At 38.3% G+C, this 13,583-nt stretch overlaps 2 protein-coding genes across 2 annotated transcripts; one reads left to right on the forward strand and one right to left on the reverse strand.

Annotated features, from left to right (window-relative positions):
• Positions 1–1,412: 1,412 nt before the first annotated feature.
• On the reverse strand, positions 1,413–13,255 carry LOC131933052 (3-oxoacyl-[acyl-carrier-protein] reductase FabG). The gene is made up of 10 exons (XM_059289898.1): positions 13,176–13,255; positions 11,420–11,492; positions 9,090–9,217; positions 6,944–7,175; positions 5,768–5,808; positions 5,047–5,116; positions 4,358–4,394; positions 3,403–3,466; positions 2,555–2,809; positions 1,413–1,497 (listed from the first exon to the last, which is right to left on the reverse strand). The coding sequence occupies exons 2-9, from the start codon at positions 11,460–11,462 to the stop codon at positions 2,597–2,599; spliced, it is 828 nt and encodes a 275-aa protein (XP_059145881.1). The 5' UTR covers positions 11,463–11,492; positions 13,176–13,255; the 3' UTR covers positions 1,413–1,497; positions 2,555–2,596.
• LOC131933051 (keratin-associated protein 6-2-like) lies at positions 1,648–2,516 on the forward strand. The gene is made up of 2 exons (XM_059289897.1): positions 1,648–1,655; positions 2,060–2,516. The coding sequence occupies exons 1-2, from the start codon at positions 1,648–1,650 to the stop codon at positions 2,514–2,516; spliced, it is 465 nt and encodes a 154-aa protein (XP_059145880.1).
• Positions 13,256–13,583: the final 328 nt, after the last annotated feature.

The raw sequence follows: 13,583 nt of genomic DNA on the forward strand, positions 1-13,583 counted from the left end.
TGTCGTGGACGCTGGCCCCGTAACTGATGGCCTGATTGGGAGGACACAGGAAGTCGAATGGCCCGTCGTAGCTGTTGACGTAGACCCCGGATGCGACGCTGACAAAGAGCATGCAGACGACCACCAAACAAAACATGATTAGTTTTTACAGTTTCCTTTTTGATAACTTTAGCTAGGTTTTATAGTTGCTAGAAATAACGAGGTGTTTACTGATTTAATTAAAATAATGTGTATAGTATACAGTATACAGTATACAGATGTAAGTTGATTGAATTAGAAGCTAATTTGTTTTTTTAATTAACTTTCTTAATTCTTAAGTGTGTCAATTTTCAAATCGCTGGTTATTTAACTTTTTTAATAAAAGAAACTCCATTCTAAACCAAACAAAAAATTCTAAAAAACAATATAAGTAATTTTTCAGGACATATTTGCAATACGACGTAATTATGAGTCCTTAACATTTTATCAAGTTTTCGAAATTTTGAAGCAAAGTATGTAAATAGATTTTAGATTTTTTTTTTCAAACAGCGGTGATTAAATAATTGCTTTGATTCTGACCAGTTTTAGATTTTAAAAAAAACAGAATATTAAAATCAACTTAATTGCTGTCATCACGAAAATGTGTTTTTTTTTTTTACGAGGTAGCGACATTTCCAATGCAAAACCGTTTGCAGATTTTCTTGACTTTTTTTTAATGAATTCAGTTGCTGTCATCACCATCAAAGTTGATGCGGACGAAAGATGACAATGTATTGTTTTTACGCGATAACGGCATTCTCCAATTCAAAATCTGCTTGATTACGTCTATTGAATTCGGACAATAGGCATCTGGATGTTTAATTTTCTAGGCGTTAAGTTTTTTGTTTTGCTAATTTATTTGAATAATTATTAGAAACATTGAAGTTTATAGCAGGTCCTGATTATTTATGAATTTAAATGAGACCTAAACAGTATGAAATTTAATTTTAAATTATGTATTTTTAGTTGTATATTGTAATGTGGTTTGCTGGGGGGATAGTCCAAAGAAATGTTATTTTATATTAGAAGTGGGTGGTCTATATATACGATAAAGTGAATATCTCAAAAACGTGAAAAATTGTTTTTTTTTTTTTTTTTTTTTTTTTTTTTTTTTTGTATTCTAATCCTAAAAACACAAAATGTCACAGAAACGAAGAAAGATAATCAATAACTAATGCAAAATAATTCGTAAAGGATAACTTCAAAAGCCATAAGCCATTAAGAAAGAAAGTGTTGTTTTTTTTCTAATTTCTCTTATTTCTTTTAAGAATTCTTCCACCATTCTCTGTTATTAGTTTTTTTTTTATATTTCTTTAGTTACAAAACTAACCTCAAGTAATAAAAATAATCAATAGAAGGATAAAACTAAATTTACTAAAGACAAACTCTTAAAACCACTGAACGTGATATTTTATTTAACTTTGATACAATATTTGAAAATTTCTAAAATTTGCTCGGTATTTTTTATTAGCTTTTCGCCTGAAAAGAAACGAAAAATTTATAATTAGTCTCTCCGTTAATTATGTTTAAATTATATAAACTTTACACTCACATACTAGCCCTACATAAAGAAATAAGAGTATTAAAACACAATTTTAAACTCGAATATTACATAAAGAAATCAATAAAATGAAAATGTAATACTCATATAGGACCTACTACATTACAAAAGTAATTAAACGACAATTTTAAAACTCACTATATAAATGACAATTTTACATTCACATACACACATGCAATACATCAGCAATTTTTGTAAAAATAAAACAAAACATCATCAAATAGCTACGAATAGAAAGAAAACATGAAATTTACTCGTCGTCTTCAAGCTATGTGGCAAGCACTTTTTCAATAAAATAAGGGAATATTACAATAGAAGTAAATTTGGCATTTCAGGTTTCTTCTTTTTTAATTTTTTTTTTGTTAGGCTCATCTCAGTTTTAGGGTTTGATCAAGGATTTGGTCATGGTTTTGGTTAAGGATTTGGTCATGGTTTTGGTTAAGAATTTGTTCGAGAATTTGGTTAAGGATTTTGTCATAGATTTGGACGAGCATTTAGTCAAGAGTTTGGTCAAGGATTAGGTCAAGGGTTTGGTCAAGAGTTTGGTCTGGGGTTTGAACAAGGGTTTGGTCAAGGGTTTGGTCAAGGATTTGGTCAAGGGTTTGGTCAAAAGTTCGGTCTGGGGTTTAAACAAGGGTTTGGTCAAGGGTTTGGTCAAGGATTAGGTCAAGGATTTGGTCAAGAGTTTGGTCTGGGGTTTGAACAAGGGTTTGGTCAAGGGTTTGGTCAAGGATTTGGTCAAGGGTTTGGTCAAAAGTTCGGTCTGGGGTTTAAACAAAGGTTTGGTCAAGGGTTTGGTCAAGGATTTGGTCAAGGGTTTGGTCAAAAGTTTGGTCTGGGGTTTGAACAAGGGTTTGGTCAAGGGTTCGGTCAAGGGTTTGGAATAATAACAACAGATGCCGACTCAAAGTATTATAATATGTCTTTTTTCAACTAATTTAAATAAAGTGCAAAAGAAAAAGTTGTACATTTCACCTTTGATACGATATTTGTTCTGTTTACGTCATCGTCCATTTGTTAATATCCATTTTTCAGCATGACGTCATCATAACTCGGCATCTGGGCCTTCTCCCCGCTGTGGTAGAAAACGTGACGTCCACCGTCTACAATGACGTCAGAAGCCGTCATGAAACTCGCCGCGTCTGACGCCAGGAATGCGATAGCCTCGGCCACTTCTTGCGGCTGTCCGTTTCTGCCCAGCAGCGTTTTGTTGACGTATTGATTCATCGTCTACAGAAATTCACAAACACTCATTTCACAAACACTCAACAGTTTGCACGACGAACAGTGTTTCTTCCTGACTTTTTTCTCCGGAGAAGAGGGGGGAGGGCACTTGATATTTTCGGGGTGGGGTGGCGGACAACATTTTCTGGGGGGAGGGACACTGGTAAAAGTATATGTTTTTTATATTAATTCCATTCCGTTCGCGGGGGGGGGGGGGGAGGGGCGGTAGACTTTCTTGAGGGGGGGGGGGGGGGTAGAGATGCCTGGAAGAAACTGAAGACGGTCGAAATCTTCTTAAAACACAAAGAATAAAAGAATAAACCCACGCTATTAAATGTTTAAAGTTATCTAAGTATTTAAAAGAAACTACGAGAAACAAAAACAATTTTTTTTTTTTTTTATTTCTCGTAGTTAAGAACATCATTCAAACAACAGTAAAGATGACAATAAAACTTAGCAGTTAACAATCATATAAGAACAGTATTTCTCCAAAACGATATGTGATAATAATCTAATGATGAATTTTGTCTACATCATCAAAATTTTTTTTTAATTAAAAATTATAACCCACTTATTATTTTTTAATGTTTTTGACTAACCTGTTTTCGAATATCTTCAGATGGAAACAACTTATCAAAGATTGGAGTCACAATTACGCCTGGTCTGTGATTTTAAAAAAATCAAATTTCAAAATCCTCTACTTTATTTTATTAATCTGTTATTTTATCATATTTTAAACATTACATTGTTTGGATTATTTTTGCATCTGTAATTTTACTTCTTACAGTCATGAGCTGGCACTAAATTGATACTTGTGTGCATCAAGAAAATAAATCATTGCATAAAAATAGTTTACTTTTTTGTGTGTTTCGAAGCTGGATTGAATCTATTTTTGAGAAAGCGTTAATGAATCAAATACGTAACTGCAAATACATGAATAATACGATTTTGCAAATAACTTTTCATACATCAATAATTTGATGGGGCTAGTTGATGTGTTGTAGCTAAAATTAACCACGTACAAAGGCGTTGGTAGCGTGTATTGATGAGCTAGTTGATGTGTTGTAACAGCGAATCAAATATTATTCCTTACTGTTGTGTATCACACGAGGCAAAGATTTCTACAGACAAATGTCCATCATACTGACAGCACATCAACAAAGACAAACTTAGACATGCGAGTCCCGATTGGGATGATGACCAGTGCTAAGAGATGCGCGGAAGGTTTCACTGATATGTAACATCTATTTATTAAAAAAACGAAGGTGGGACGGCGTGGTCGAATGGTAGAGCTTACAACTGCAAGCCCGAAAGTCTTGAGTTCGAATCTAGAGAACAAACCTGTAGAACGCCAATAGTCCACCTAGCCCAGATGGGCACCTGACACAGGTTAAGGAAAACAAGGCGGCTGGGCATAGTTCTGGCCTAACCCCCCCCCCCCCCCCCCACACACACACACATGCCGAGGTTATTGAAAAAAAGTGTGGAAACCACTGCACCGGTATGTGAAACTATAAATAGAAAAACAACATAGGGACTCAAAAGTCTACTCACGTCACTGTGTTGACACGAACACCAAGCTGCTGGAACTCTGTGGAAAACACGAGCACAAATTAAAAAAAAGATTTTAACTACATGAGAACAATGTAGAAATCACTAGATCTATTTTGTTTCGTAAGATGCCAGAGTCACGCTTTTTAGCTGTAGCAGAGCACCTGATGGGTACCTAACTCACGTTAGGGAAAGTAAAGGCGGCTGGGCATAGTGATAACCACACTATCTCTTCATATGCCGAGGTCACAGAAACAGGTGAAATCTACTTCACTTGCCCCATAGACCGTCAGGTTCGAAAGGGAAACTTAGAGCACCGGAACTGTAAAATTAGAGTTCGTAAACAGATTTATAATGTATTAGACTGAATAGATCTTGACCTGGTTTGATTATCTGACGGTAGCATGTTTTACTGCCTTAATTTTGTGCTTGTAAAACGAAACAAACTTGCATTTAGTTTAGAATATATACTTACATAAAAAACTTACATATATTTGTAGTATACATATACATGCATACATATTTTTATTCATTTTTATACTGGGGTATATATATATATATATATATATATATATATATATATATATATATATATATATATATATATATATATATATATATATATATATATATATATTGGAGTAGATTTAAATGACATTTTAATGCAATATACTTGTACAAAGTTCACTCACCCACAGCAGCAGACTTGGAGAAATATTCTAGTCCAGTCTTGGCCGCGGCGTATGCGAACATACCTGGATTCTGTAAAAGTAGATCAGAGGGTAAGGTATCAGTGGTCAGTCAAAAGAGTATCTTTTATCCTTGATAAAATCACATTCACGAATTTTCACACATTCATGATCATAATCTTTCATGTGATCAGTGGCGTTACAAGGCGGTAACGGGCTACACCAGCTAAGGGGTATTATCAGGACGAAATATCGTAACATTTACCACCTAAACAGTGTTTTATCCAGTTCCGATAAACACATAGTAAAGTAGTGGGGGGGGGGGTGACACCAAACCAATAAAAAACATATTTGTTGGAGATGTGGGGGTGACACTCTCAGTTACCGCACCGGGTGACACCCGACCTATTGACGCCACAACGTGTTATGGTGGTGTAACAGTGCCCATCTGACTTGTGATAAGGATCAAATAACCACTCTCTTTAGGGTGTCATTAGACACCCCCCCCCCCCACCCCAAAGATGCCATGTTACAATGCACGGATAACTTTAACTTTTATTAGTTGGGCTTTTCACATTTAACTTAACAATAAATAAGTAAATGGTTCCATAGTTTTATCGACTTTTTGGATTTTCTAGCTTTGGAAATCAAGTCTGGACATTAAGTTTAAAAGAGTTAAATTTCCATTTAACTAATAATTGAGGCTAAAAAATGTCTTCCTTACCGGCTCCGTCGTAAGGCAGGTGCTGACGTTCACAATGTTCCCTGTAGGAAAAATTGCAATAAAATATTACAACATGCTAATGAAATTTTAAGTCGCGATAGTCATTGTTCTATGTTCTGTTTTAATTCATACGCGACAAATGCTCATACCAATATAAAATCATTCAAGTTTAATATCACATACGCACTTTGTATCTCGTACCATACGTCACTAACCACATTTTCAAACGCTCTATTTTTTATATCAAACACCAAATATTCAGACGCGCTATTGTTTACGTCACACCACATATTAAAACTAGTTTTTTTTACCTCACACACCACATTTATGGTATGTTTAGTACTTAAATAATGCTACATTCATTGTTCGATAAAAATACTTTAAATAACATAACATTCATAGTTCGAAAATCACACCTCAGATAATATAATATTTAAAAAGAAACAACCGTGTATTGATTACTATACCGCAGAAAATAGCCATTTTGTTTTCCTAACTTCACAAAATTAAAATCGCATTTGTATTTCGGTAAACAAGTGAAAAAAAGGATCGTGTTTAACAACCAACAACTACAATTCGTGTTTCGGTGATTCAGCCACAGAATATCACAAATCGTTTATCGGTTAAATTTACAATTCGTGTTTCGGTAATTGGGCCTTAAGAAATTACCGTTATTTTGGTGATTATACCACAGAAAACCACAAATCGTATTTCGGTAATCAGACCACAGAAAATCACAATTCGTGTTTCGGTATTTGGACCATGTTTTCACCTTTCACAATTCGTGTTTCGGTAATTAGACCACAGAAAATCACAATTCGTGTTTCGGTATTTGGACCATGTTTTCACCTTTCACAATTCGTGTTTCGGTATTTGGACCATGTATTCACCTTTCACTATTCGTGTTTCGGTATATGGACATGTTTTCACCTTTCACAATTCGTGTTTCGGTATTTGGACCATGTGTTCACCTTTCACTATTCGTGTTTCGGTATATGGACCATGTTTTCACCTTTCACAATTCGTGTTTCGGTATTTGGACCATTTGTTCACATTTCACAATTCGTGTTTCGGTATTTGGACCATTTGTTCACCTTTCACAATTCGTGTTTCGGTATTTGGACCATGATTTCACCTTTCACAATTCGTGTTTCGGTATTTGGACCATGTTTTCACCTTTTGACTGGATCAAGTGAGGCAGAGCTGCCTGACACAGGAACACGGGCGCCTTAAGAAGGGCGTTGAGGCAGTGGTCGAAGGCTTCCTCCGTCAGGTCCTTGATGAAGGAGAAATGTCCGAACCCCGCATTGTTGACCAGGATGTCCAGACGTCCAAACTTTTCAACCGTCGCGTCCACCAGTTTTTGTCTGACCGCTGCCTCGGTGATGTCCCCTGCCACTATCAGGGTCTGTGGAGAAACCACACAACTATCAGGGTCTGTGGAGAAACCACACAACTATCAGGGTCTGTGGAGAAACCACACAACTATCAGGGTCTATGGAGAAACCACACAAGTATCAGGGTCTGTGAAGAAACCACACAACTATTAGGGTCTGTGGAGAAACCACACAACTATCAGGGTCTGTGGAGAAACCACACAACTATCAGGGTCTGTGGAGAAACCACACAACTATCAGGGTCTGTGGAGAAACCACACAACTATTAGGGTCTGTGGAGAAACCACACAACTATCAGGGTCTGTGGAGAAACCACACAAGTATCAGGGTCTGTGGAGAAACCACACAACTATTAGGGTCTGTGGAGAAACCACACAACTATCAGGGTCTGTGGAGAAACCACACAACTATCAGGGTCTGTGGAGAAACCACACAACTATTAGGGTCTGTGGAGAAACCACACGACAATCAGGGTTTGTGGAGAAACCACACAACTACAAGAAACCACACAACTAGCACGGTCTGTGGAGAAACCACACAACTATCAGGGTCTGTGGAGAAACCACACAACTATCAGGGTCTGTGGAGAAACCACACAACTATCAGGGTCTGTGGAGAAACCACACAAGTATCAGGGTCTGTGGAGAAACCACACAACTATTAGGGTCTGTGGAGAAACCACACAACTATCAGGGTCTGTGGAGAAACCACACAACTATCAGGGTCTGTGGAGAAACCACACAACTATTAGGGTCTGTGGAGAAACCACACGACAATCAGGGTTTGTGGAGAAACCACACAACTACAAGAAACCACACAACTAGCACGGTCTGTGGAGAAACCACACAACTATCAGGGTCTGTGGAGAAACCACACAACTATCAGGGTCTGTGGAGAAACCACACAACTATCAGGGTCTGTGGAGAAACCACACAACTATCAGGGTCTGTAGAGAAACCACACAACTATCAGGGTCTGTGGAGAAACCACACAACTATCAGGGTCTGTGGAGAAACCACACAACTATCAGGGTCTGTGGAGAAACCACACAACTATCAGGGTCTGTAGAGAAACCACACAACTATCAGGGTCTGTGGAGAAACCACACAACTATCAGGGTCTGTAGAGAAACCACACAACTATCAGGGTCTGTGGAGAAACCACACAACTATCAGGGTCTGTAGAGAAACCACACAACTATCAGGGTATGTGGAGAAACTACACAACTACATAAAGTGATTTACTCAAATACCTATTATTATACTAACAAAAAAATATGTCACATACTAATAGGCTTTATTATCTAATCACTAATCACTAATTACCAAAGACGCCACTTTTATTCACGTGTTAAGATTAGGTTAGGCCTAAAACGCAGCTTAAGGTTTTTCTCAAGACAAGCTTTCATTTTAGAGTTTACTGTTTATATGCGGTTCTACCTTAATCTGTAGATGTGACTAACCAATGAGGAGCAAGTAAAATAAAAATTATTTACAACTAAATGTTTTCGAAAGTTTTCATAACAACTATTGTTGAGAAAATCTCTATCCGTAGTTATACAAATGTTATTGTACGCTTAGTTCACTCTAAGTGGTAAAAAAAAGCTAGTGTGCAAAGTGTATTCTTTGTGCGCGGTGTTCTAAAAGCCTTATACAAGGATAAATAGCATTATCCCCACTTTAACTTGAAAGCTAGTTTAAGCCCACTCTGCCCAATACATCTGTTTTGAGTTTTTAATCCAGCAAACGCACTAATCAAAACCAACTAGTTCTGGATATTCCAAAAACAATACAAGTGTTCGATATTTGTCATGAAGTGAATTTCTATTTTTAGTAGACGTTTTACAATTCTATTTTATTTGCAGAACAATTTTTTTTTAGTGCGGAGTGTTTTTATTCACTTTAATTAATTAACTTAATAATCACCTTCTCCGGGTTGTTGATTTTCTGTTCAACGGCGGCTAATTTTTTCTCGTCCCGTCCATGGAGGGTAATTCTTGCACCACGCTTGGCGAACAATAACGCAGTTTCTTCCCCTATACCAGAACTGCTACCTGTCAAAATGTCTTAATATTATTAGCTTTAAAATCAACCAATGCATTACATGCAACGTTCCCTCTAAGGGAAAGATGATAGTGGTCAACGTGTATTTTGTGTGCGAGTTATTCTCAAATGTGTATACAATGATATGTGTGTTTTACAAAATGACTGCGCAGTAGGTTCAAAACTACTGCGCGGTTGCGCTTAGAGGGATTATATATTACTAGATCTACGTTCTTAATTATATTTATAAAAGAGCATAATTATGCACAAATGTAACATTTTAAAAGATATCTTAAGCACCTGAATTGAATCTTCTTCTAGTTAGGTTTCATGTGTCGATTTAACTAGGGTTACCCTGTGGTGGAACTAGAGACTGGGTAACTTACCCTGCAGTGCGTTAGGAATGAGGGGGGGGGTATATGAGGGGTGCATTAGTGGGCTCCAAAATTGGCTGACTAATGTAATTAAAAATCTGCATCTTATCACACATCTAGCCTCTTATTCATCTAGACAACAGCGTACCACACTTGCAGCTACTATACACTTTGTCAATTATTGACCATACACCTAGCCACCCATCTAGTCAACTATTGACCACACACCTAGCCACTCATCTATCTGGTCAACTATTGACCACACACATAGCAACTCATCTGGTCAACTATTGACCACACACCTAGCAACTCATCTGGTCAACTATTGACCACATACCTAGCCACTCATCTATCTGGTCAACTATTGACCACACACCTAGCAACTCATCTATCTGGTCAACTATTGACCACACACCTAGCAACTCATCTATCTGGTCAACTATTGACCACACACCTAGCCACTCATCTATCTAGTCAACTTTTGACCACACACCTAGCAACTCATCTATCTGGTCAACTATTGACCACACACCTAGCCACTCATCTATCTGGTCAACTATTGACCACACACCTAGCCACTCATCTGGTCAACTATTGACCACACACCTAGCCACTCATCTATCTGGTCAACTATTGACCACACACCTAGCCACTCATCTGGTCAACTATTGACCACACACCTAGCCACTCATCTGGTCAACTATTGACCACACACCTAGCCACTCATCTATCTGGTCAACTATTGACCACACACCTAGCCACTCATCTGGTCAACTATTGACCACACACCTAGCCACTCATCCATCTGGTCAACTATTGACCACACACCTAGCCACTCATCTGGTCAACTATTGACCACACACCTAGCAACTCATCTATCTGGTCAACTATTGACCACACACCTAGCAACTCATCTATCTGGTCAACTATTGACCACACACCTAGCCACTCATCTGGTCAACTATTGACCACACACCTAGCCACTCATCTAGTCAACTATTGACCACACACCTAGCCACTCATCTATCTGGTCAACTATTGACAACACACCTAGCCACTCATCTATCTGGTCAACTATTGACCACACACATAGCAACTCATCTAGTCAACTATTGACAACACACCTAGCCACTCATCTATCTGGTCAACTATTGACCACACACCTAGCCACTCATCTGGTCAACTATTGACCACACACCTAGCCACTCATCTAGTCAACTATTGACCACACACCTAGCCACTCATCTATCTGGTCAACTATTGACAACACACCTAGCCACTCATCTATCTGGTCAACTATTGACCACACACATAGCAACTCATCTAGTCAACTATTGACAACACACCTAGCCACTCATCTATCTGGTCAACTATTGACCACACACCTAGCCACTCATCTGGTCAACTATTGACCACACACCTAGCCACTCATCTAGTCAACAATTGACCACACACCTAGCCACTCATCTATCTAGTCAACTATTGACAACACACCTAGCCATTCATCTAGTCAACTATTGACCACACACCTAGCCACTCATCTAGTCAACAATTGACCACACACCTAGCCACTCATCTATCTAGTCAACTATTGACAACACACCTAGCCATTCATCTAGTCAACTATTGACCACACACCTAGCCACTCATCTGGTCAACTATTGACCACACACCTAGCCACTCATCTACTATTGACCACACACCTAGCCACTCATCTATCTGGTCAACTATTGACCACACATCTAGCCACTCATCTAGTCAACTATTGACCACACACCTAGCCTTCTTCCATTTGGTCAACAATTACCACACACCAATCATAAACATGAAATCACTTACCAGTTATAATAGCAACACGTCCATCGAGGCTAAGTTTCTCCATTTTCTCCACCGACTTATCCTTGTGTTATGTCTATATCAACATGGAAAAAAGATAACACAGTGACACAGTGACCTAGCTACAAAATTGATATGGGCGTCGGCATGTTGGGTCGTGGTGATCTACAAGTTGCTGAATGTCTGAGGTATGCGGGGAGTAGAGGAGGGGGTTGGAATCTCATGCTCATAAACACATGTTCAATTATTTTCCAAACATGATATAGCAACAGCTTAACACTACCACCCACCTCGCAAAGAATTCATCCCGCTACATGATAAGAAACAATGTATGATCTAACTACACATAAGGTGTTTATCAACTAGATTCCGTTCATTACGAGGGTAGAGGCTAGTGGTATTACAAATGCCAAGGGGCATTGGCGTCACTAGGTCGGGTGTCACCAGGTCCGTTTAATGATGGTGTCAATCCCCCATCCTCTCAACGATTTAGCATGTTCGGTTTGGTGTCACCCCTCTCGCCTATCATTTTATTATTTTAGCTGTATAAAACAGTTGTGCTGGTAAAATTTACGATTTTTCGATTTGGTGTTACACCTTAAATAGTATCATCACCCGGTGCAACCCGCACCCCTCTCCCCCCCCCCCCCCCCCCCGCCTTGTGACTCGTCCCTATGTGTTTCAAACAAAATACATTAGTTATAAAAATGTCAACAAAAACCTATTATGACGTCACGCTTTTTTGACTATTTTAGCCCCCCCCCCTCAGTCATACATCATCACAAAAAGCCAGACACCTCCCCCCTCCCTCTAATGATGTCAGAACCTACAACGCCACTCAAAAATACTAGTGAATGTTTTTGAATATCGATTTTTTTTTCTAAAATATCTCGTATAACATTGGTTATTTAAATACATTTATATTACAATTTATTAAAACAGTTTTATAAAACGCGAAATAACAGATTCTATCCTAACTTTTTTTAAATGAAAATGTGTGACGTCACACTATATGTAACCCCCTCCCCGTCACACATCGTCACATTATTGCGGAGCCTACCCCCTCCCCTACGAGTGTGGCGTCATTTATGTACGATCCCATACGCCATACACTAAAAATTCAAATACTTCCAATCATCAGTAGAAGTCCAACAAAACCACGCAATCAAGTTTTTATACCAACATTTATTTTAATACCACCGTATTCGATTTTTCTTATATTCAAAGGATCCTTCGAGACTGGGGTCCATTAGAAAATGGGTTATGACTGAACCTCACCGAGGCTAGTACCAGTGTTTTTTTTTCAGACTTTTTTCTCCGGAAGGGGGGGGGGGCGGCACTTGATTTTTTCGAAGGGGGGGGGGGCGGACTACATTTTCCGGGGAAGGGGTGGGGCGGACATTGGTAGAAGTATGTATTTTCTATATAAATTCCATTTCGTTCGGGGTGGGGGATAGACTTTCTTCAGAGGGGGGGGGGGGCTGAGCCTGGAAGAAACTGTGGCTAGTACTAGTGCTAAGGCCGGGTTAACATTGGTATGGAGTATAGCTATAGATATACAGATAGATGTAGATTAGTCTAGATCTAGTCACTTGTCACTAGTTAAGTAGAAGTCAAAGTATACGGGAATTCACATACAATGACAGATGTTTAAATATCAACAACCTTTCCTTTTTTTACTATGTCAACAATGTGTCAACATAAAATTGGGCAGTAAATAGTCAGTCTAAATATAGATTGCTTTGTACCTGATACTAACCTTTACCTTAAGCTGTAGATACGTTTCTCCAAAGTCTAAAGGTCACAAAACTGTAGAAAGATGCAGAAGGTTATTGCGTTCATTAGGTGCATCATTTAGGTGCTTGCTTGGATGATGTGCATAGCTTAAGGACAGGTTTCAAGCAAAGTTTATCATGGGTATTGTAAGGTAACAGCATTTTCTTATTCCCAAGGAAGGATTTAATTTTAAATTTATTCTTGAATGAAAGTTAAAAGATATGGTTCGTCCATAAATGACGTTGTAGTTGTAGCCCTATGTGACGTTGGTGGCGATAATTTACTTGGATGTGGTGATGTTTTAATTCACAGTTTGGATATAATTTAAGGTGGGGTTATAATATAGTTGTGCGGGTGGGTGGATCAACTTGGGTTTTTTTTGTGACGTGTA

Source organism: Physella acuta, unplaced genomic scaffold (assembly GCF_028476545.2).
Source record: "Physella acuta isolate Inbredline_101_S28 unplaced genomic scaffold, ASM2847654v3 ptg002353l, whole genome shotgun sequence".
In the NCBI taxonomy this organism is placed as follows: domain Eukaryota; kingdom Metazoa; phylum Mollusca; class Gastropoda; family Physidae; genus Physella; species Physella acuta.

Coding starts and splice junctions, on each gene's coding strand:
- LOC131933052 (XM_059289898.1), bottom strand. CDS start 11,462: ATGGAGAAACTTAGCCTCGATGGACGTGTTGCTATTATAACTG. Junction 7,176..9,089: donor AAATCAACAACCCGGAGAAG/GTGATTATTAAG, acceptor GTTTCTCCACAG/ACCCTGATAGTGGCAGGGGA. Junction 4,395..5,046: donor CTCCAAGTCTGCTGCTGTGG/GTGAGTGAACTT, acceptor TGTTTTCCACAG/AGTTCCAGCAGCTTGGTGTT.